Source organism: Panthera leo, chromosome B3 (genome assembly GCF_018350215.1).
Source record: "Panthera leo isolate Ple1 chromosome B3, P.leo_Ple1_pat1.1, whole genome shotgun sequence".
Classification (NCBI taxonomy): Eukaryota; Metazoa; Chordata; class Mammalia; order Carnivora; family Felidae; genus Panthera; species Panthera leo.
In genome coordinates this window covers 60,631,938-60,656,123 of record NC_056684.1, presented here as the reverse complement: position 1 = coordinate 60,656,123, position 24,186 = coordinate 60,631,938, and the positions used below count along the sequence as shown (strand labels likewise).

The following is a 24,186-nucleotide window of genomic DNA, read 5'->3' as shown; positions in this document are numbered from 1 at the left end:
CTAAACTCTAGTTTCTTTTTTTTTTTTTTTTCAATTTAAATTCAAGTTAGTTTACATATAGTGTAATAATGATTTCAGGAAAATAGAACTTGTTGGGATGAGCCCTGGGTGTTATATGTTAAGTGATGAATCACTAAGTTCTATTTTCCTGAACTCTTCTTTATCCATTTATCAGTCGATGAACATTTGGGCTTTTACAGGGCCTGGATGTTACAAGGAGCAGGACATTTAGAAAGCAATGGAATGAGCTGCCTGAAGGACTCCCTGTCATTGTAGCTATGAGTCAAATGCTGAGAGACCAGGATTCTATAAAAGGGATTTCAACACCATGGTGACTAGATGACTCAAAAGCCCCTTCCCACCCTAAATTGAACAATTCTATGCAGAACACAAACTCTAGACCATGCTACCAAACAGGTATTTTACCTTTCAAATCTTGCAGAGTATTAGAGGGAAGGCAGAATCTTATCATGGACAGCTATAAATGCCCTTAGTTAAGAGTTTTTGGGATGCCTGGGTGGCTCAGTCAGTTAAGCGTCTGACTCTTGATCTCGGCTCAGGTCTTGATCTCAGGGTCATGAGTTTGAGCCCTGCATTGGGCTCCATGCTGGGCATGGAGCTTATTTTTTAAAAAAAGGTTGCAGCAGATAATGGATGTTATAGGACCTAACCTTGAACACTCACACAACCTTTCCTATAGGGGTTCTCCAGGGTAGGTCTTGAAGTGTACTTGCTAGGCAGTATTTCATATACAATGCAGCACAGTATTCTTTCATTTATCAGCAAATACTTATTGGGAACCTTCTGTGGTTCAGGTACTGTTCCAGGTGTTTATGAGAAAGACTGATAAAATTCCCCACCTTGTGGACCATTTATTGTAGCATTGGAACAGAAGACAGAGCATAGATAATAAACATAATAAATAATAAATTAAATAGAGTATGAAAGAGGAATAGGGTAGCTATCATATTAACATCATCACTATAGGAGTATTATCATGGCTGAGGAAGAAATTTACTTCTTAGGGATCTACTGACATCCTCTACATATGGAACGACATGAATGAGCCCTCTGTCTTTAGAGGACCAGAGCTAACCATGCAGAAGAATGCCATTCATCATGGCAATTGGGAGCACAGGGAACTTCACAACATCTATGGTTTTTATCAGGTAAGACATCCACAGAGAAGTCACCTGGACCCAAATGCCCTGACTTTTGGGTTGAAAGTCATTTGTAATAGACATATTATATTGTTCATTTCTCTTTGTGGGTCTTATCAAGTTGTAGCCAATAAAGGACTTACTATTTCTCCCTTTGCACCTTTTCTTTCTATAATAAACTTGATGAATTATAGATATATGAGATTAATGATAACATAGAAACATCTTCTTTGGCAGGAGTCATTAGTAAATGACATTGAATACTTAAAGACTTTTTTTGAAGTAGGGTAGGCAATGTGTAAATACATAAACAAAGGCAATTAAAACAAATGTTTTGAAATTTCACAAATCTTATATTCATACCAGGGGAACAAGATTTAGAACATAGATATACAATTTCACTAAGTCTTTAAATGCAGACAGCCTTAATTAACTACTTAGCCTTTTCATTAGAAGGTGGTAGAATTGTCTTCCATTTGCCAATCACATCCAAAACATATGTCAGTCATTTGCCCCTACTGATATCCGTAGTTCTTTGTTATTTTCATCCTGTGTTCCTATGGCTCTCCCATCAATTGGTATTTTCTAGTGGGAGTTGCTGTCTATATATAGCACAGTTCAGATTATGTGTTTACTTCTTTAAAAGCCTCTTGCTATAACTGCAAACTACTTTAGAGAATTTTCTTATGTTGGCCAGGGCCAGTCACTTAACAACCTCTTTGAATCTCATTTTTTTCCATCATTGAAAATGCTCTGTCTCAGAGGTTGTTCTGTAGATTATAAGAGAAAATCTTATAAAATGCCTAACAATAGTAAGCATTGAATAATTCTAGCTTATTATTTACTATTATTCCATTGCTATTTTAATCAAAGAAAATCTTCCACTCAATATGGGAATTTAGAGTAGTTTCATTGCATTATGAAAATTATTTGATAGATTTATTTTAATATTTTCCATTTATATTCCCACCTATTTACTTTTGCATGTCTAATAGCTTATTAGGATGTTTGCACAATGCTCTAATCTAATCATCCCTTTGAAAGTTTTCTCCTTTGCCTTTGTAGCAAATGGCTACTGCAGAAGGACTGATACAGCGATCTAAAGGAAAGGAGAGACCCTTTGTTCTTACACGTTCTTTCTTTGCTGGATCACAAAAGTATGGTAAGGCATGGCTCATATGATCAGACTTAAAAACATAAATTAGCAAACTTTTTTTTTTGTATGGTATATGGTGCTACTGTGTTGATGCCTTTTTTTCCAGTGGCCCTTCGGCAGGCCTAGGATTGTAGCAAGTGACGTTCCCGGAAGTATGCCTTTTGTCCTGTGACACAAAGTACATCAATTTTAATAAAGTTTAGTTACTTGTTTCCCACTGAAGAAATGGCCTCTTAGTTGCTGGGAGAATGACTTCAGAGTATCTCAGTTTGCTGGGATGGTCATCTCTGATTCTGTCTATTTGATTTATCTAAACCAGGGGAAATCTACTTCTTACACATTCCTTCAACCACCTGTTCCACTTAGTAATATGGCTTAAAATAGACCTGGCTGTTGCTTGTGGTCAGGGTCATCTATAACTGGATTCAGTTTACTAGCTAATGCAGATCTAATTCAACTTAACCACCTTCCAGCAGGAAGGCTATTTTAAGTCCCCTGGCCTTGCATAAATAACTAAGAGCTTAGGTTCTAGTCTGAAGAGTCCAGCCTTTACTGTATCATACACATTATTAGGCCTCCTCCACCAGCCCTGAAAACCAGCCCCTGTGGTACTCTGGAAAAGGCCACAATATTGTTATCTCAGGCAAAGATTCATGTACATAGATGCTCACCATAGCGTTAGTCCTTGAAACAGAAAAAGAAAGAAAATCCAAATAAGGGAATATTTATAAAAGCATGATATATCCATATGATAGACTATCATAAGGCTATTTAAAATAGTACCTCTTAATTGCATGAGCAAATGTTTGTGACATCATGATAAGGGGGGGGGGGGGCACCAGAATGTTTAAATGTTGTTACAGTATATTATCACAATTTTGTTTAAAAAATAGAGATAGCAATCTAAATCAATAAGTTTAGTACCTTGGTGATTATGAGTGATTTTTAAATTTTCTTCTTTTTACCTATCTCCATTTTCCAAATTCTCTACAAGAATCATTTTTAATCACTAAAAAATGTCAAGTATTGGGGTGCCTAGTTGGCTCAGTTGGTTGAGCGTCCCATTTTTGGTTTTGGTTCAGGTCATGATAGCACAGTTCATGAGTTCAAGCCCCGCATCAGGTTCTGAGCTGACAGATTCTCTCTCTCTCCCTCTTGGGATTCTCTCTCTCCCTCTCACCCTGCCCCTTCCCCACTCGCATGCATGCTCTCTATCAAAATAAATAAACATTTTTTTAAGTCAAGAATTTTTTAAAAATTTCTTAATGTGGATTTTATTTTTTAGAGAGAGACAGACAGACAGACAGAGCCCAAGCAGGGCAAGAGCAGAGAGAGAGGGAGACAGAATCCAAAGCAGATTCCAGACTTTGAGCTGTCAGCATAGAGCCGAACTCGGGCTTCAAACTCTCAGACTGCAAGATCATGACCTGAGCCAAAGTCAGACGCTTAACCGACTGAGCCTCCCAGGTGCCCCTAAAAAGTAAATTTTATGAAAATACTAATATGAAAATGAAAATACTAATAAGTAGCAGTTAAAAAAGATAAAAGATATGAATACTAAGTAATCTCCAATCTCTTAAATATCAGCCTACTGCCTAGTCTTCAATACTCTGTGAAACTATCAGCCTTCCCCAAAGTGTAGCAAGTGAGGCATTACAGAGAACACTACTGTGTTAAGTTTTCTGCTTAGACCAATAGCCAGAGCTCGCTTCTGACTAAACAACCATATGACACATGAAAATATCTGCAAGAGAGAAAGAGGAACTTTCTCTCTTGACCAGAATGCCACCATGTTGATTTCACAATCATTTTGTCTCATTTGAAGTCAAGGAGAAATTACTAGAGTACCTTAAAAAAAAAAAAAAAAGCAGTCCCTTGAAAATATTTTTCTTCACTGGCCATAGGACAACCTAAAATTTCTGTGGAAGATTAAAACAAAAATAGCTTCCAGAACTATTTTGATAGAAGATAGACAAAAATGCCTCAGGACTAATTTAGATTTAGTAAAGTAAGATTTTTTTTTTCTTGTGTGAATCTCTTCAGTGGTATATAATTTATCTTCACAATGTCTTATCAACTATACAATGATCAAGAGCAGTGGCTTTAGAGTCACACACTCCCTGGGCTCAAATCCTGCCTCTATCACTTAGTAACTATGTATTTTAATCCACTGTTGGCCATATTTCCTTCATCTGTAAAATGAAGTTAACTAGTGTTTACCTGATAATGTTGTGATGATTCAGTGAGCTACTACAGGCCAAATAGTATCACCTGCCTCCATCAGGCCTTGATAAATGTTAACTAATGTCCTTGCTACTGTTGTTATGCCTCCCTTATACAGTCTGTACCACTCCTCTTAAATTATAGAGTGGCTTTTTTGAGAGGGGGTGTAGGAATAGGCATAAAAATCAATGCAACAGAATAAAGAATCCAGAAAGAGTCCAACACCCCTATGATTAATTAAATAGGAACAGAGTTGCCAAGGCAATTCAATGGAAAGAGGAGTTTTTCAATAAATGGTGTCACAACACTGGGTATGGAGGTGGGGGAAGGAAAGAACCTTGACCCTTACCTCTTACCATACACAAAAAGTGATTCAAAATGGAATATAGACCTTAACTATAAAAGATAAAACAAAAACTTCTAAAAGGAAACATAAAAACTCTTTGTGACTTTGAGGTAAACAAAATTTCTTGGATGGAACACAGAAAGCATGAACTATAAAAGGAAAAAAATGCTAAGTTGGACTTTATCAAAACTGAAAACTTCTACCCTTTCAAAGATATTAAGAAAATGAAAGTCATAGATGCCTGGGTGGTTTAGTAGGTTAAGCTTCGACTTCAGCTCAGTTCATGATCTCACAGTGTGTGAGTTTGAGCCCCACATTGGGCTCTGTGCTGACAGCTCAGAGCCTGGAGCCTGCGTCGGATTCTGTGTCTCCCTCTCTCTCTGCCCCTCCCCTGCCCGTGCTCTCTCTTTCTCTCTCAAAAATAAATAAACATTAAAAAAAATTTTTTAATCAATCAATAATAAAAAGACATGTACTTTTAAAAATAGCAAAAGATTTGAATAGACACTTTACAAAAGAAAACATATAAATGATCCATAAATACATGAAAAGATGCTCAAAATCATTAGTCTTTAGAGAAATACAAATTAAAACCACAGAGAGACACCACTACACATCCATTACAGTAGCTGTAATTAAAAAGACACATTACCAGGGCACCTGGGTGCCTCAGTTAAACGTTCAACTCTTGTTTTTGACTGGGGCCATGATCTCGTGGTTTTTTAGTTGGAGCCCCACGTCGGGCTCCACACTGAGAGTGTAGTCTGCTTGGGATTCTGTCTCTGTCTCTGTCTCTCTCCCTCTCTCTGCTCCTCCCCCACTCACTCTCCCTGTCTCTCTAAATAAATTAATTTTAAAACAATTCTAATTAAAAAATTTTTTAAAAGACACACTACTTGGGGCGCCTGGGTGGCTCAGTTGGTTAAGCGGCCAACTTCGGCTCAGGTCATGATCTCGTGGTCTGTGAGTTCGAGCCCCGCGTCGGGCTCTGTGCTGACAGCTCAGAGCCTGGAGCCTGTTTTGGATTCTGTGTCTCCCTCTCTCTGACCCTCCCCTGTTCATGCTCTGTCTCTCCCTGTCTCAAAAATAAATAAAATGTTAAAAAAAATTAAAAAAATAAAAAAATAAAAGATACACTACCAAGTGTTGCCAAGAATGTAGAGCAACTGAAATTGTCATGTATTAATAACGTAAAAGTAGTACAACCACTATGCCAAACAGTTCGAAGTTTTCTTAAAGTATGCAACATACACTGAACACAGACCTAGCAATTCCACTCCCAGATAGCTACCCAAGAGAAATGAAAACATATGTCATGTGATTGGGACACAAATGTTTATAGCGGCTTCATTCATAATAGCTAAAACTTGCAAAGAATCCAAATGTCCATCAATAGATGAGTGGCTAAACTTGTGATAGATCCATGCTATACAAAACTATTCAGCAAATAAAAAGGAACAAACTATAACATTATGCTGAGTGAAAAAAGCCAGAACACAAAATAGTATATGTTTCCATTTATATAAAATTCTAGAGAAGATATAGAAATCAGATCAATTGTTAGGTAAAGTGGAAGGTTATTGACTGCAAAGAAGCCCAGTGATCATTTACACTGTTTCTGTACCCTGCTTGTGGTGACAGTTACAGGTTTTTGAGCTCAGACTCTTCACTTAAAATAGGTACATTTATTATATGCAAATTATATTTCAGTAAAGATGATATTTTTAATGTTTCTCCTAAAATCAGACTTGAGTTATACTTCAAAAATAAGTGCAATTTCAGAATATTTTTACAAAATGTTTTGTGGATTTTAAGAACTTTTTCACATTAGAAAATCAATATATTTTCATTGTAGAAACCAGATTTTGTATATTTTAAGGTAAGAAAGAAATGTTTTCCTTTATATTAATTTGTCTATTTCAAATAAAGAATCTATGAAATTGAGTGCATGAGCTGATTTGTGATTTTTTTTTGATACCTTGTTACTGGTGATCAAAGGTGCTGTGTGGACAGGCGACAACACGGCAGAATGGAGCTACCTGAAAATTTCTATCCCTATGTTACTCACCCTCAGCGTTACTGGGATCCCTTTTTGTGGAGGTATGATGATATCCACAAGCTTGAAGTGAGAGAAAATAAAAAACTAGGGTGTTTCTCCATCCAAGCTGGTCACAAATGCCTTCTCATTAGCTGCTTTGGGAGGGATAACTGTGGAAAAAAGAAAATGAGGAAATTGAAGGGATACTTCCAAGCTGTTTGTGTCTCGTCTGAAGTGAGGACATGAAATAAAGTCATCAGAGAGCCCAGAGTGCCTGGGTGGCTCAGCTGGTTAAGCATCCAACTTCAGCTCAGGTCATGATCTCACAGTTTGTGAGTTTGAGCCCTGCGTCAGCGAGAACATGGAGACTGGAGGCTTCTCTGCTCGTGCTCTCTCTCTCTCTCTCTCTCTCTCTCAAAAATAAGTAAACATTAAAAAAAAATTTTTTTTTAAGTCATCAGAGAGCCCGAGTGCTTTTTTCCCTCTTTCTCTGATTCCTCCTTAGATGCTCTTGATAACTGAGTTTTTCTGAAACATACCTTTTCATCAAAGTGAGAAAAATGGAGAGAAGTACAAAGAATTTAGCAAATCAGAGATAAGCCTTACAGAAATCCTTTTTTACTCAGCAGGTTTAAAATTGTGTGACATATTTTAACTGTTTAAAAAAAAAAAAAGATATGCTCTTGGGAAAGATAAATTTAGTTAAAATACGATTCCCTGATGGGTTGCTTTCCCTAAATCCTAGTAATTGTCTGCGGATGAGAAATCCCAGTATGGAAGGTGCTCGGCAAGATTAGTTCCAGCTGCTCCTTGTTTTCTGTAGGAATAGAAGCAACTTAATGTCACACACATTTTAACAGATGTGTTTCTTATGGTATTGGTCCACAGACAAGAAATATGTATCCTCCTTAGGGACCAAGCATCACATTCTCCCTAAGTCTCTAATTCTGATTGTCTGTTTTTTAGTTCAGTAACTTTTATCTTGCTTTCAGCTGTTGCTTTCAAAAGGAAATCAGTTGCCAACCTCCTACCCCGGCCCTGAACATACTTATTGAGACAGGTCGACGTTTTGCAATTTCTGGGTTTGGGAACATAACAGAAATGTTAATCTTGCGGCAAAACCTCTGACCTTTGGACAAGAAAAGAGTATGCGAAGAGAATATTGTCAGCTCCCCAAACAGGCTGAGTTTTTAAATACGTGCTCCCTAATTTCAGGCCACAGTTTTATCCTGTTATTTTGAGTGTACATACAGCACATTTATCCCGTCCGTCTTCAAGCCCTCATTTTACCGGTGTGCAGTATTTGTTAGAAGACCGGTTGCCTCACTTGGCCTTTCTTTGCCTAACCAGCTGACGTAGGTGGCTTCATTGGGAATCCAGAAGCAGAGCTGCTAGTGCGTTGGTACCAGGCTGGAGCCTATCAGCCCTTCTTCCGGGGCCACGCTACCATGAACACCAAGCGGCGGGAGCCATGGCTCTTTGGGGAGGAACACACCCGGCTCATCCGAGAAGCCATCAGACAGCGCTACACCCTCCTGCCCTATTGGTATTCTCTGTTCTACCGGGCACACGTGGCTGCCGAACCCGTCATGAGGTAAATAGGCTTCACCAGTTGGGGCCCCCAGCACCCAATCTACACCAGAAAAATCCCCTAGCCATTGGGGAACTCAGTAATTACACAGTGATTTCAAGAGAAAAGCCATGTGTTTAATCAGCTGTCAATCAGATTATTGAGCACCCACTGTGATCAGGGTCAAGGAGTTGAGGTCAAAGAAAAGCCAGATCCCCTGCTACTTTGTAACTTAAGTGTTAATATTTGCTAGAAGACAGAAATAGAGATTTTTTCAAAGAAAAAGGAAGTGACTATAACTGAATTCATGGTTTTAACCCACAAGCATCCTCTCATGAAGAGCAACTTACTCTGCTGGTCTTGGAGTCTGTCTTACTCTTAGGGCTAAACCATTCCAAGTTGGAGGTGAACATTTTTTCCTGGCGTATAAATTATATTCTGATTCTATTTTGGAGGCAAGATGTGAAAAACCTACTTTCTAGGTTACAGAATGATACAGAGACACACATAGTACACCAAGGCTTCCAGATCAGCACTTCCTAAACCTGGCTCAGATCAGAATCACCTGGGGAGCTTTTTAAAACTATAGATTTCAAGGCCATACCTCCAGACCTACTAGGAATCTCCTTGGGTAGATCTCAGGATCTGTATTTGTTAGAAGTTTCCCTGGTAATGCTACACATCAGCCAGAAGGAAAGACTACTGCTTTGTTACTATTCAGTAGGAAAAGGATCTGTTATTACAAAGGCTAGTGAATAAACTAAAAATAAATTTATCTTACTAAAAAAATATCCTTTACTCATGAGGTTGAAAAAGCATTAGAACCATTAAGCTGATATCCAGATACAGAGATGTTGAAGATTTTATCTTTATAAGCCCAAAGGCCTCCTAGATAGTTGTGTAAAAGAATAAAAAAACAAAACCACACAGCTGTTTCTCAACCCTCCAAAAATGTTGCCAGCATGAAAACAAGTAAAACCAGTTCTTTTCATTTAATATAGGTAATAATTAAGGATGCATGAAAGGCAGTGACAGTATGAAAACATGGCACAGATTTTACATCATCATAAAAATACGGTTTTATACACATTTAATTTGTTCCACACTGAATGTGTTGGGCATTTGGACTTGCCCAAAGCTCTGATTCTGCCTTCAGAGTAGTCAGTGCTCAACAATCGGAAGGCAAAATCGTACTTACCAGAATTCTCAATCTTTCATTGGAACGTTCCAGTGAGTAGATAGGTCTTTCACATTAGAACAATATGTAGTAATCCTAGCAATTGCTCATAAAATCTTAAATCATATGAAAAGAGTCTTGACTCTTTGGCTTTTTCTAATTTCCTTTGAGTAGTTATAAAACTGAAAATATAAGTGATTTAATAGTAATAAAACATTTAGTAATGTTGAGGTAAGAATTTTTTTTTTCTTTCCCCAGGCCTCTATGGATAGAGTTCCCAGAGGAATTAAACACTTTTGGTGTGGAAGATGAATACATGCTAGGTGAGCAGTTCTTATCACTATGATAAATATATTGTAATTATGTTTTTGTTATATTTCCTAGTATAAGAGCACTAAAAAAAAAATCTCAAGACAGCCAAATAATAAAAAGTAACTCTGTCATTAAGATTTTTAGTGTATTGGGGCGCCTGGGTGGCTTAGTCGGTTGGGCGTCTGACTTCAGCTCGAGGGTCGTGATCTCATGGTTTGTGAGTTCGAGCCGCACGTAGGGCTCTGTGCTGACAGCTCGGAGCCTGGAGCCTGCTTCAGATTCTGTGTCTCCCTCTCTCTGTTCCTCCCCCACTTGCACTCTGTCTCTCTCTCTCTCTCAAAAATAAATAAAGATTAAAAAAAAAGATTTTTAGTGTATTAATGGAAAGATAGTTCTATTCTGTGGTCATGTTGCACTTCTCATATTGTTAACTTCATATAAATCTATTCTATTTGTGGATGCAATTTCAGGTTCTTGTTCTGGTCCACTTATAAGCTTTATGATACCACTATAGGGAATGGAAGTAGAAAACAGTAGACCAGACTCAGAGGGCTTACTTCATATGCAAAATAGGGTTGTTGATGTTGTTGGCCTCTTCTTTAACAAGGTTTGGCCACCAAATCCACAATAGGGACATTTATCATCTTGGAAATAGGACTCAAGAAACCATGCTCAATAGAGAAATGCCCAAAAGGTGAATCCTGTTTCTAAGGAGTGGAAATCCTAAAACACAAAAAGCTTCACGCTGTCTCTCTCTCCAATCATTCTTAGGTCTCAGTTTAAATAGCTACTTCCTTGGAGAACATTTCCCTGACCAGAATTGCTTCTAATACCCAATTACACCTAAATTCAGTCAAAGTCAGTCCCTCTTATTACATAACTTTCATTCCGTTTTGTGCTTTTGCCTTTTTGGTTTTTGTCCCAACTCTAATTTGTAATTATTTGTTTAATAACCGTCTTTACTGACTGCAGACTCCATGAGGATAGGCATATTATCTGTCTTATTTGCCACTGTATCTCCAGAGCCTAGCATAATGCCTGGCACTCACCCGGAACTCAATAAATATTTGTAGAATTAAAGAGTGAATTCATAAATGGATGAAATTTATATACATATGGGGCCATGGTCAAAACAAAATTAATAATCCAGGTTGCCTTTAAGAGAATTCCAGCCTTCCTAATGATAACTGCCCACTGCCCCACTGATACACTCCTATCCATGCTGACCACAGTTCTGGATAACAGTTGTAGGCTCACCGTTTTCAAAGTCACTGACAGCAAACAGTGACGCACTTGGAGAAGTGCAGTAGCTCCTCCAGACTCCTGGCATACGAGCAGCTGTGCACAGGAGACTGTGATGGACTGTGGCAGGGTCCCTCTCCATTACCCTAATATGCCATAAATCGATTAGTGATAATTAAGAATACAGTCCCCGATCTGAGCACTGGTCCCCTCTCCAAAGTGCATCTCTCTGATGAATCATTGGTTCAATTCACCAAGGTCTCTACTTTCACCAGGTTCATAGTTGAGTGATCTCTACAATGACCAAAGCACACAGGGGAGAAGGGTATTTTCAGACTTCTTAGAATGATGTTCAACTTTATTTCTTCTCTGTTTTTCAGGAAGTGCTTTATTGGTTCATCCAGTCACAGAACCAAAAGCCACCACAGTCAGTGTGTTTCTGCCAGGATCAAATGAGGTAAGAATAAATGAGAAACAGCCACATATCTTACATGTCTCATATCTTCTCCCTTCACTCTGATGAATTAGCCCCTGTTAGGACATAGATTTCTGCATCATGCAGTTGGGAAGACAGCCCAAATGTCTATAGCAACTGAAGATTCTTGTAAATCGTGACTTCAGAGGTCAAGAAACATAACGAAAGAGTGGGGAGAAAGATGAATAGGTGACAACACCGGGGAGGGTCAGAAGGTTCTTTACCTTCACCCTTTGACTTGTGTAAGTGACTCCTTGTTAACACATGGAGGCTTTGAGTAGGAAGAAATCTTCAGTCTACTAAGAGGTATGAGTGTGTGGGGGGAAACATAAGTAAGAAGAGACTTTGCTCATTGGTTCTGGCCCTATCTAAATCCTAAGTTTTTGGTACTAAAAGCTGTCTCCAGGCACTTGCCAAAGTGGGTAAAAAGTAACAATTGTGACTTCCTTTGTGCCTCCACCCCCCAGCCTCCCAGTTCTTTTATTAGTTATTGTCTTTGATGATTATCACTGTATAAAATACCACCCTGGACTTCTGGAGCCCAGGGCACTGAACCAAGGCAGGACACAGGAAGAGGTGGGATTAGCCCATGGGATGCAGAGCAGAGATCCACAAGCAGTAACAGCAACATCCTCCAGAGACAGACCATGGATGGTGCAAAGGGGCCAGGAGAAGAGGCAGGGCAGAAACTTGGGGCACCAGACCAGGTAAAGAAGGTATGGAATGGAGAGCAAAGAGGAGACAAATCCTGGAGAGAGTCCTTGGGCACTGGAACATCGCCAGAGACCTTTGCAGCCAGGGGGAGGAGGTGTGAAGGTTACCAAACTGATGTGAGACGTCCATGTCAACATATTCCTGGACTGTCAAGGCTTGTGGTGAGGTAGCTGAGCCGGGCCATGCTTAGTGCTCAGTACTGTCGAGTGCCGGCGAGGCAATACCATGAAACATCCAGCACTGGCATTCTCTCTCCATCCAGCTCTACCTGTGGGGTTGCTGTATTCGTTTCCTGAGGCCGCTGTAACAAATTACCACAAATCTGGTGGCTTAACATAGCAAAAACTTATTCTCTCCCAGTTCTGAAGGCTTGAAGCCCCACATCAAGGTGTCAGCAGGGTTGGTTCCTCCTGGAGGAGAATCTATTCCATGACTCTCTCCTCGTTTCTGGTGGCTGCCTGCAGTTCTTGTGGTTCCTAGCTTTGTAGCCACAGCACATCACTTAATGTATGCCACCATTGTCACGGCACCTTCTCCTCTGTGCGACTGTGTCTCCTCTTCTGTCTCTCATATGAGGACCCTTGAGATGACATTTAGGACCCACCTGGATAATCCCAGATAATCTCCTACTCCCAAAATCAAATTTGTTACCACAGGAAGGAATATTCACTCCTAGGGATTAGGAAGTACATACACCTTTTTGAGGGGCCACCATTCAGCCCACTATGTTTGTCATTATTGATATAGCAATACCCTGGCTCTTCTCCAGAATGTTCATGAGTTATGTTCTTTCCTCTTGGTTTCTCCAGTAATTTGCAATTCTGAAGTTGAGGGCTCTTTACAAAGGTTCCCCCTGAGTAAACAACAACAGCTAAATAAATTGTTCTGCCAAGCACTTCTGCCGAGAGTTTTGCAATTCGATTTTAATAAAGCAACAGCCTCGGGGCCCCTGGGTGGCTCAGTCGGTTGAGCGTCCGACTTCGGCTCAGGTCATGATCTCGTGGTTCGTGAGTTCGAGCCCCGTGTCGGGCTCTGTGCTGACAGATCAGAGCCTGGAGCCTGTTTCAGATTCTGTGTCTCCCTCTCTCTCTGACCCTCCCTTGTTCATGCTCTGTGTCTCTCTGTCTCAAAAATAAATAAACGTTAAAAAAAATAATAAAAAAAATCAATAAAGCAACAGCCTCCTGTTAAGAGGAACTAGTTCCCTCATGACTTAGCCACAAAATTTTTTTATTAATTTTTTAACTAATAAAACATGTTCTTAATGATCTATCATCATTGCAAGCACATCGTTGTGACTGTGTAACATATTCCTTCAACATCATTTCCCAGAGTGTTCTATGATTGTTTCTCTCATTACATCTTCACAGACCCTGGATTGGAGAGCCAAGTCCTTGACCTCATCAGTCAGCTAGTATAACATCGCACTGTGCAAGGGGGCTACCTAACGTCCCTTGTTGTCACTTTTCCTCATATTTCTAGATGGCCCATTCCCTCTACTTAAAGTCTTTGCTCAAATAGCTTTTTCTCAGTGAGGCCTTCTCTGACCACCTAGTTAAGATTACAGATCACTCCCACTGCCCCTGGTACTGTCCAGCCTGTCTTCATCCTTCAGTTTTCCCACAGAACCTGCCACCTTTAACATACTGGATATTTACTTACATGTTTTGTTTATTATCTTTCTCTCCCATTAGAATGTTAGCTTCTTAAGGGCGGTGATTTTCATCTGTTATGTTTACTCTATATCCTCAGCATCTAGATGGGTATCTGATGGGTAGAAGGCCTTTAGTAAGTACTTAGTGAGGAGCTTGGTGACTGAGCACTAGGTCTGATCTACATGGTACTTTATATCAGTTTACCCTTCCTAGGCTGGGGATGTTTGTATATATTACCAGAGCACATACTCTATACCCCTTATTCTAATTAGTTCCGGAAATGACAGACAGGTAATTCCAAAATCTTATTTAAGCCAGTTTTTTGGGGTTTTTTTGTTTTGTTTTGTTTTACCTTTCACTCCCACTACTCTTTATCTAAAGGTACTGCAATTTGCCAAAGAAAGACATTATAAGAAAAGAAAGCTATGACAATATCCCTCATAAACACAGATGCAGAAATCCTTGACAAAACATTAGCAAATTGAATCCAGCCAAGGATAATACATAGAGACAAGGTGGGTTTGATCCAGTTGAATTAAGAGTTCCCTGTAGCTGAGGATGGTCAAGTCACAGCCCTCTCACATTCACAGCAGGACGGTGACAGAGTTAACAGTGCAGCTATATAAAGGATGTGGTAATCCCAGGAGGTGAACTTGCGAAATAGACTCCTTGGCTGCCAGAAATTATACGGCTAGAAGAGAGAAAAAGAGGTTTTTGTTTCCATGCTGCTGCTGCTGGGATCTTAAGGATTTTATTCCATCAAATTACTTTGTAGGACCTTCTTGTTAACTTCAGCAACTAAACCTCCTTGATGAGGATCCCAGATAAGAATTTGAACCTTATCAGTGAATCTTACTCTGCTTTAAAAAAAAAATGATATCATAGTAGCAATCCAAGTTTCCACTTGCCTTTCTCTAAAACCTGTTTCCTTCTCTGACACTTTCCTTTTCTCCCACTCATTTATAATGTATTTGCTTGCACTGTGCTTTTCTTCGTTATTGCTTTTCCTTTATTCCATCGTCTTTTTTTACTGCTACACACAGTAAGTTTATAAAACAACCAAATTATAAAATCCATGACAGCAGGAACTCTGTGTTTCTGTTCACTCACGTATGCCTAGCAGTGCTGGGCATGTGGCAGATTGTTCGATAAATAACTTTTGGATGGACAGATGGACAAATAAGTGGCCTTTCAGTCAACTTAATCTATCACGGTACTAGGTTAGTCCTTTGGGACCTTCTTAAAAGCATATGTTCTTCCTAACTTCTACTCCAGATTTTTAAAAAATTGTGCCTATTTTTTTTTTAGCTTTCTGGGTATTTGAAATCCAGATAAATGGATGTTTTACTGAATAATGAAATTGTGAGCAGAGTTGCTCATATACTGTCTCTCATTAGGATCTGTTCCTTTTCAGGTCTGGTATGACTCTAAAACAGGTACTCATTGGGAAGGAGCATGTACTGTGAAGATCCCAGTAACTTTGGACACTGTAAGTTGTTTTCAGGCTGTAATTTTTACCTACTGTGCTCTATCAGTCTGCTTGGACTGCCGTGATAAAACACCATAGACTGGGTGGCTTAACCAACAGAAGTTGGTTTTCTCACAGTTTGGGAGGCCAGATGTTCCAGATTAAGGGGCCAACCAATTCATTTCCTGCTGAGGACTCTCTTCCTGGCATGTAGACAGCCTCCTTCTTTCTTTGCCCTCACATGGCAGAGGGAGAGCATGCACTCTTTGGTGTCTCTTCTTATAGACACTAGTCCTATAAGATCAGGGCCTCACTTTTTGGCCTCATTTAACCTTAATTACCTCTTTAAAGGTCCTGTTCCCAAATACAGTCACATTGGTGGTTGGGGCTTCAACATATGAATCTTGTCGGGACACAAACATTCAGTCCATAACATGTGCCTGCATAGCGAGAACCAAGGACATAGTGTTCTGCATAACAACACTTCTATAGAGAGAGTCAAAAAGCAGATTAATGGTTGCATAGGGATGGGGCAGAGAGAGGGCTTGGGAGCAATGGGGAATGACTGCTAATGGGTACAGAGTTTCTTTTTAGGGTGATGAAAATGTTTCAAAATTGATTGTGGTGATGGGTACATGACTCTCAATATGCTAAAAAACATTTAATTGTACATTTTAAGTGGTTGAATCATATGGCATGTAAATTATACCAATAAAGCTGTTAAAATGTGAGAAAAAAAGAATAAACATATAGCCTGGTCTCACGGTATGAAACATCAAGAACAAACAATTCTTTCCCATATATTTACATTTGTATGTGTAAGAAAAATAGTAACGCTGAAAATGGAGTAAAAATCCGGTCACCACACACACCATATGGAATGTCTTTCTACCAGACCAAGTCACAAAACATGAGTTTTCAGTTGTAACCCTGGACCTCTAGGTGCAAGGAAGGCTGTCAGTTTCGATGTTGGAATCACAGGGGCCCATCCCACCTGAACTTGTGAAGGGGAGTTTGCTCTTGCAGCTAAATCACAACCACTACTGCAGGCCCTAAGTAGTTTTAAGAGTAAGAAACATTTATTGATGTTGTTTTTTGAAAGCTGTCATCAGCAGTATGAACTCCATAATAAAATGATTTCAAATTTCAACTTTCAGATCTAGAAGAGACTTTAACATTCATCGACTTGAGTCTCTCATGCTTACAGAGGAAGAACCTGAGTTCAGAGAAGTTAAATTACTTGTCCAGGCTTATGGCTAGATTTTGGCAGAACTGAGATAAGAACCCAGGCCAGCCGCACTCCCACTTCAGAGCCCATTCTGTACTAACCTACTACCTCGGTCTTTGAGAAAAGAAAAGATGAAGCGATGGGCTGATGAGGGTGGGGAGATAAATGCACTTTACTCCTTGCTGCCAACTGTGAGTCAGGCAGAAGGTGGACATCTTATCTACTCCACCCTCACACCCAACTTCATCTGTATTCGTGTACTTTTCTCCCTCTGGTACTTTACTCAGTGAAGTACAAGCCCCCATGTGATCTAGGGAGCTTCCTTACAGAGGACTGTATGGGGAGGCAGGAGACCTCCTGGGCTTTCTGTGCTGGGAATGCCACTCCAGAAGAACCATAGGTATGGGCCATGTCTATAACACTGTTGTTAGAGTCACTTAAAGTGCTTTCGGGGTTTCTATAACAGAAATTTCACAAATTTACTCTCAGAATTGAATCAGGCATCCTGGTGACTTAGGAAAGCAGGGAGCAGGAAGGGTATGGACTCTAGTGAGTAAGGACAAAGTCATCTCCCTGAAGCCAAGAAACTATAATTTTTTATAGGCACACGTACATACATGTGGGCCTACTTACACAGGCAGAAAAACTCACTCCTTAGCAGGGCCCTGGTGAAACATGTGTACTATGTTGACAAGCAAATTAAAAGTACAAAACAGGAACTACTGATAGGATAGGCAGAAGAGGTAACAAATTGATGAAGGGTGAAAAGTTTCCCTAAGAATTAAAAAATGGACCATTTTTTTTTTAGTGTTTGAACTCTTCCTTTTAATGCCAGGGCTTCCATATTTTCCATCTCTGTGCTCACAAATTTACTTTGCTGTTGAGTCTATACTTGTAAAGAATGTGAATCTTAGAGCACCTGGGTGGCTCAGTCGGTTAAGTGCCTGACTTCAGCTCAGGCCACAATCTCACAATTCATGGGTTTGAGCCCCATTATCGGGCTCTGGAGCCTGGAGCCTGCTTCGGATTCGGTGTCTCCTCTCTCTGCCCCTCCCCCACTCGTGCTTTGTCTCACTCTGTCTCTCAAAAATAACTAAATGTTGTAAAAAAATTTTTAAAAAGAATGTGAGTCTTGTACCATGAAGTATTTTTAGATTCTACTTTGAGATTGCCTTTTACAAATGCTCCTTCCCCAAGAGTATTGTTCTGTTATAGATACCAGTGTTTCAACGAGGTGGAAGTATAGTGCCCATAAAGACAACTATAGGAAAATCCACAGGCTACATGACTGATTCCCCATATGGACTCCGGGTGGCTCTCAGCACTAAGGTATTTGGAAAATGTTACCTTTACACAACTCATTCGTTACTACTTTATCTCTTTACAGGAGTAGTAGCCTTCTGAGTATGTGGTAGTATTTAAAAATGATACACCCCAGTTAGTTATGGGATGGGTGTTTCTGATGTTTTGAAACATTTCAGATTCACTGTCCAGCTTGTCTGACTTTCATGGAATTGTACTTAAGAGAACTCTGAGAACTAGAAATGTTAGCAATTTCCTCTGGAGCATCATGACCTTGGTGCTCTGCAGCTTGGCCTTGATTACCACTGGACTAAATGCTCACTGGGCATAGTCAGCCTGCCACATGGATTAGCCCTAAAATTCAGTCTCCTCTAAGAGGGTACCTGTATCTATGCAACATTTCAGCAACACCGACCTCACCCAATGACTTTTGTTCTCATCAGATGGCTCAAACAACTAAAATTTCCTGGGGTAAAGCTTAGAAGGATCCAGAATTTGTATGTCCTTTTCAGAAGATCTTTTGAGCCAAATGAAACCTATAGCAGATTTCTTTCTTATCCTTTTGCCCAAATACACTTCCAACACAAATTCTTACTCTTGCACAAATATTATAAAATAATTAAACTTTATTTTTCTTACATCTTTCTTTTCCATCTACTTTACTTAGACATGTCTTCTTGGACCAAACTATGAGTCTCAGACCACAGAATAAATACAAGAGACTCGAGATCCATAGCACATCAAACATTGTCAATAACAATAAACTGCCATATGGAGTGCTGTGACATTGTTTGACATGCCAAATTGGTCCTCCTACTGAAACGAAGAAGGAACTTCCATTGTCTAAATGGAGGGTTTCTAAAGATAGTTGATCTCCTCCATTATATACTACATTTTTTTTAGCTTCGTTTTATTGTGTGAACTTTTCTTGACCTGTCGTCTCATTTTAAGATACTATTTTCAAAGAAGCCACCTGTGCCACTGACCATATTTCGTAGTTTAAATTTTTTTCAGCAAGGTCTCTTTGTGCTCCTCTTATGTGACTTCCTTATTCATATTAATTCTCCAATGGGCACTGAATGTATATATTTGTATGACTACATTGTGCAGCTTGAATAGTAAGCTTTTGTTTAATAAAATTTTTCACAGATTTTTTAATCCCTCTAGTGGGTGACATTCTTTTCCTAGTAAGCTATTATATAAGCACATTCTCTCCCTATGATTCACTCTCCAGGGTTCTGCCGTGGGTGAACTCTATCTCGACGATGGCCATTCATTCCAGTACCTCCACCAGAAGCAATTCTTGCATAGGAAGTTTTCATTCTTGTCAGGTGTTTTGACCAACAGGTAATAGCAGCTAAAAAGCTGTGTGCTTTCTTAAATAAATTATGCTATCCTCAAAAGCACAGCTGTTGTTTTAAGGTACTATTTAAAGAAAGTAATGATGAAGGCCATTTGTGGAGTACTTTTTTTTTTTTAGCTTCACTAAGATATAATTGACAAGTAAAAATGTAATGTATTTAAAGTGTACAAGATGGTGATTTGCTGTACGTATATACTGTAAAAGGATTCCCACCATCAAGTTAATTAACTCACCCATCACCTCACAAACCTTTTTTGTTTGTTTGTTGTCTTGTTCTGTTTTAGTGAGAACACTTAAGTTCTACTCTCTTGGCAAATTTCAATTATAGGATATAGTATTGTCAACTATGGTCACCATCTTATATGTTAGATCCTGAGACCTTATTCATCTTATAACTGAAAGTTTGTACCCTTTAACCAGCCTCTCCTTCCATTTGCAAATAGAAACAATTTTACTACTTCCTTTCCAATTTGGATGCCTTTTATTTCTTTTTCTTGCCTAATTGCTCTACCTCGGGTGTCCAGTACTATGTTGAACAAAAATGGTGAGGAGTCGGCATCCTTGTCTTCTTTCTGATGTTGTTTCAGCTTTTCTCCACTGAGTATGATGTTAGCTGTGCACTTGTCAAAACAGCTTTTATTATGTTGAGATACATTCATTCTATACTCAATTTGTTGAGAATTTTTATCATGAAAAGCTGTTGAATTTTTTCCAATGCTTTTTCTATATCTACTGAAATAATCATAGTATTTTTATCCTTCTTTTATTAATGTACTGTATCACATTTATTGACTTGCCAATGTTGAAGCATCTCTGTATCCCAGGAATAAATCCCACTTCATCATGGTGTATGATCCTTTGTTGAGGAATTCTGCATCTGTGTTCATCAAGGATATTGGCCTGTCATTTTCTTTTCTTATAAGTATCCTTGCTAGCTTTGGTAGTGTTCCACTCTTTGGAAGAGTTTGAAAAGGACTGATAATTCTTTAAATGTTTGATGGAGTTCAATAGCAAAGCCATCTGGTCCTGGACTTATCTTTGTTGGCAGTCTTTTATTACTGATTCACTATCCTTACTAGTAACTGACCTGTTCAGATTTTCTATTTCTTCATGATTCAGTATTGGTAGCTTGTATGTTTCTAGGAATTTATCCATTTCTTCTAGCTTATCCACTTTACTGGTGTGTAATTACTCCTAGTAGTTTCTTATGATCCTTAGTATTTCTGAAGTATCAAATGTAACGTCTCCTCTTTCATTTCTTATTTTATGTATTTATTTATTTAAATTCTAGTATAGTTAACATATAGTGATATGTTAGTTTCTGATTGTACTTACTTGAGTCCTCTTTTTGTTGGTGAGTCTAGCTAAAGATTTGTCTATTTTGTTTATATTTATTTTTCTAATGTAAGTAATCTCTACATCCAAGGTGAAGCTCAAACTCACAACCCCAAAATCAAGAGTCACGTGCTTTACTGACTGAGCCAGACAGGTGCCCCAGCTTATTTATTTGTTTTTTAATTATTTCTTAGTTTCATTGACCTCATATTGTCTTCTTAGCCTCTGTTCCACTTATTTTCACTCTGACCTTTGTTATTTCCTTCCTCCTACTTTCTTTGGGCTTAGTTTGTTCTTCTTTTTATAGTTCCTTGAGGTGTAAAGTTAGATTGTTTATTTAAGGTCTTTTCTTTTTCTTAATATAGGCATTTATTACTATAAGCTCCCCTCTTAGAATTGCTTTTGCTGCATCCTGTAAGTTTTGATATGTTGTGTTTCCATTTTACTTTGTCTAGGATACTTTATTTCCCTTTTGACTTCTCTTTGACACATTGGTTGTTTAGGAGCATGTTATTTAATCTCCAAGGATTTGTGACTTTTCCAGTTTTCTTCTTGTGATTGATTTCTGCTCTCCTACTATTAGGGTTAGAAAAGATGCTTGATATAATTTCAGTCTTTTTAAATTTGTTAAGACTTATTTTGTAGTCTAATATATGGTCTATCCTGGAGAATGTTCCATGTGTGCTTGGGAAGAATATGTATTTTGCTGCTACTGAATGGAATGTTCTATATATATCTATTAAGTCTATTTGGTCTACCATGTAGTTTAAGTCCACGTTTTCCTTATTGGTTTTCTGTCTGGATGATCTATCCATAGTTGAAAGCGGGGCACTGAAGTCCCCTGCTATTACTGTATTGCTGTCTATTTCAACCTTCAGATCTACTAATATTTGCTTTATATATTTAGGTGTTCTGATATCGGGTGCATAAATATTTACAAATGTTATAACCTCTTAATGAATTGACTCTTTTATCATTATATAATGATCTTTGTTGTCTCTTATTACAGTTTTTGGCATAAAGTCTGTTTTGTTTGATATAAACATAGGTAGCTCTGCCTTTTTTTGATCTCCATTTGCATGGAATATCATTTTTCATCCCTTCACTTTCCTTCTGTATGTTTCCTTAAAGCTGAAGTGGGTCTCTTATAGGTAGCTGGGTATTGACTTTTTAACCACTCAGCAGCCGTGTCTCCATTGATTGGAGAATTTCGTTCAAATACACTTGGAGTAATTATTGATAGGTGGTTTGAGGGCTCATATCTCAGGTGGGAGGCCTTAAAACTGGGGTACTAGAAGTGTGGTCCAAGCCCTTCACTCTTCAGGGAGAAGTTGGGATTTGGGAGTTCCCCTTCCACTTGTATGGCACTGCCCTGGGGGTAGGGAGTGAGAGTGTGTCTTAGCCTTTCCTACCTGTTTCGATGTGGATATTTTCGCAGTCACTCAATGTGTGGGAGTCACTCAGGTAGTTTCTGTATCTCCAGAAGGGAATTGCTCCACCTGTAGCTTTACGTTCAGTATCTCCATGAAAGGAGGGAAATTCAGGGACCTCTTGTGTTGCCATCTTGGTCTGGAATTTCCCTGGAGTATATTTCAGTCACTCCATGAATCTTCCTTCCTTATTGTCTCCATCTTCCTTTTCCTCCCTCTCTAAAACATAAAAAAGAATTCAATTTAAGTTCTGATTAATCCCATGTATTGCCCCATTCAACAAGTGATTAAATATCTGAGTTCTTAATTTGATTGCAGTGTCGAAGTCACATTTGTGACTTCAGTGTCCTTAGGTGATATCTCTCCAAATGGCTTGTCAAAGGGAGACTGGTTTGTCTACTGGTTAGGCAGTCCTCAGCACATGGAATTATCTTTTTCCTTCTCTTCATCTTAGTAAACGTGACAACCGTATTGTTCTTGCCTCCATAGGGAAAGATGGGAGAGGAACCCACAAGGCTGGGATGTTGACCTAGTAACCAGTCCAAACCCCTATTCTCCTCCTTTTCCTAATGCCCTTTGCATCTATTCCAGTTGTGCTGACAAAAGAGGTCATCATCCCAGCAAGTGTGTGGTGGAGCGGGTCTTCGTCCTTGGCCTCAAGAAGCAGCCATCTTCTGTGACCACCCATTCATCTGGTGAGGAAACAGTTCATTTGTTTTTGTAAACATGGAAGTATCTCTTCACCCAGTGAAGAGATGATTAGTCCCAAAACTGATGTCGTGTGCTCAACTGAGTGGACCCTGTACTTTCTGAAATACACTGGTCAAATACCCAGGTGTCTAAAAGGAGCAAAGCCACCCTGCTTCTCCTCATCGACTGGTCTTTCCACGAACTATAAGATGTTAACATTTTTCTAAGGGAAATTATTTGGGGCTTGAAAAATATTGTAACTTCTCTGAATATTTTGTTTAACTGTAGCTGTCTGAAGCTGCAGAGAATTGTACCCATGTTTATGGAGTTTCTTAAAAGGATATATCCTTTCTTACCTGCTGAACTTCTTTGTTCCTTACAACTCCTTTTCAACCAATCTTGCACTCAAAATGATAGAGGGTTTAATCTTCAAAAAATTCATGGAAGTCCATGGGTAAAAGTGCTATTCAGCTGGATTTTCCTACATGGGGCTTAAGGTTTTATGACCAAGTCAGAAATATTTTATATTTGAAAGAAAGATCTTTCTCTCCTAGATATTCATCAAACTTTTCCTGCTATTGTCTTGATATTTAGACGGTAAAGAAGAGCCTGTGGTTTTTACATATTGTACCACAATGGCCACCCTGAGCCTGGAGAAGCTGTCACTGAACATCAGCGCTGACTGGGAGGTCCACATCAAATAACTGTGACGTGCACCCAGTGACGGGCTCAGGAAGCAGCCTGCACCTTTCAGCCTTTCCCTTGGCCTTTTCTGATATTTGTGCTGCGTGCTAATTGACTTCTCTGGCTAACAATTAGCTTTCATTAGGTACCACTTTACTAACAAAAACAGATTTCAGGTTTTACATTTTTAGAGGTACTAGGAATACTTTTTGGGTCAAACACCACCTCATCTCCTAGATGCAGGTAGCCCTGAGACTTTTATAGAGTTCATCAATCTTCCATTGCTTCTTGGACTGTGGCCCTGTGGTCAGCACTGTGGCCCAATGAGTAGCTTCTCTTTGAGCACAGCTGGATGGTTTTGTGTGTGTGTGTGTGTGTGTGTGTGTGTGTGTGTGTGTGTGTGTGTGTGTGTTTAACTAAACTCTGCCCTCAATGTGGGGCTTAAACTTACAACCCAGAAATCAAGAGTTTCATGCTTTACGGATTGAGCCAGCCAGGCGCCCTGGATGGATTTGTTATATATGAGATGTGGGCCAAACCCACTGTTTGTGGCCCATTTGTGGAAGCTTGCCTCAGGCCATGCAGCAGGATCAGTCTGGCTACAGTGGCTGAGCTACT

General features: G+C 39.2%; 1 protein-coding gene across 7 annotated transcripts in view; it reads left to right on the top strand.

The window, feature by feature from the left end:
* The window catches only part of GANC (glucosidase alpha, neutral C), a 73,830-nt gene extending 49,867 nt beyond the window's left edge, over positions 1-23,963 (top strand). For all 7 annotated transcript variants that reach the window (XM_042942285.1, XM_042942287.1, XM_042942282.1 and 4 more), the window contains 11 exons: positions 1,026-1,169; positions 2,226-2,322; positions 6,884-6,985; positions 8,274-8,517; positions 9,929-9,993; positions 11,605-11,681; positions 15,483-15,557; positions 17,980-18,093; positions 19,301-19,413; positions 22,786-22,889; positions 23,479-23,963. In XM_042942285.1, the coding sequence (XP_042798219.1) occupies positions 1,026-1,169; positions 2,226-2,322; positions 6,884-6,985; positions 8,274-8,517; positions 9,929-9,993; positions 11,605-11,681; positions 15,483-15,557; positions 17,980-18,093; positions 19,301-19,413; positions 22,786-22,889; positions 23,479-23,588 (1,245 nt within the window). In that variant the 3' untranslated portion in view covers positions 23,589-23,963. The remainder of the gene's footprint in view (positions 1-1,025; positions 1,170-2,225; positions 2,323-6,883; positions 6,986-8,273; positions 8,518-9,928; positions 9,994-11,604; positions 11,682-15,482; positions 15,558-17,979; positions 18,094-19,300; positions 19,414-22,785; positions 22,890-23,478) is intronic.
* The last annotated feature ends 223 nt before the right edge of the window (positions 23,964-24,186 follow it).